At 63.3% G+C, this 687-nt stretch overlaps 1 protein-coding gene across 1 annotated transcript in view; it reads left to right on the top strand.

Annotated features, from left to right (window-relative positions):
- The first annotated feature begins 590 nt into the window (after positions 1-590).
- GRM6 (glutamate metabotropic receptor 6) overlaps positions 591-687 on the top strand; it is an 18033-nt gene continuing 17936 nt past the window's right edge. The window contains 1 exon segment of the mRNA XM_023741429.1: positions 591-687. This exon segment is cut by the window's right edge and continues 26 nt beyond it. Within this exon segment, the coding sequence (XP_023597197.1) occupies positions 591-687 (97 nt within the window).

Below are 687 nucleotides of genomic sequence, written 5' to 3'. Positions count from 1 at the left end.
AAAGGAAAGAAACTGAACGAGCCCCTGGGGACTAAGAGAGGGAGGGAAAGATGTGGAGAGAGCGGGAGGGAGCCAGTGCAGGGAACACCAGGTCTGCGTAGCACCCCCATACTCCGGAGGGGTCTCCGCCCTCTGGGCGGCCTCTCATCCTCTCCGTAGAATCCTTAAATCCTCTGTCTCCCAGAGCCCCTCAGCATCTGTCACAGACTTGTCCTGAACCGACAACGGCTGGCGCAGGTGAGTGTGGTCAAGAGGGTGATTTGGGGATGGACTCTGAGGAAGAGGGGCCCAGTGCCCAGGGCTGTCCGGAAGGGGCAAGACAGGAGGGGTGGAGACGGTAGTTAGGCAGGGGAACCTGTGCAAGAAGGTTCAGAGCGCTGGTCTGTGATCTCTGGGTGGAGGACCAGGAGGGCTGACAGAGTACCTATGCCATTTAGTTACCAGAGCGCTCGCAAACATTTCTTTCGCGCCTCCCCTCTCCCCGGCCCCGAGGCTCCCTGCCTTTGCCCCGGACTTTCCCCTGGCTCTCGGAGCGTTCTCCTTGCGGAACGCCTTCTCCTGTCTACCTTCTCTCCCGCAGCCCGCGAGCCATGGCCAGGCCCCAGCGCACCACGCGCCGGCTGCTCCTGGCGCTGCTGCCACCCCTGGCGTGGCTGGCGCCAGCGGGTCTAGCGCAGGCGGCGGGCT

This window comes from Trichechus manatus, unplaced genomic scaffold (assembly GCF_000243295.1).
Source record: "Trichechus manatus latirostris isolate Lorelei unplaced genomic scaffold, TriManLat1.0 scaffold00181, whole genome shotgun sequence".
NCBI lineage: Eukaryota > Metazoa > Chordata > Mammalia > Sirenia > Trichechidae > Trichechus > Trichechus manatus.
Note: the sequence above shows the minus strand (reverse complement) of the source record. Positions and strands in the feature narration are given on the sequence as shown.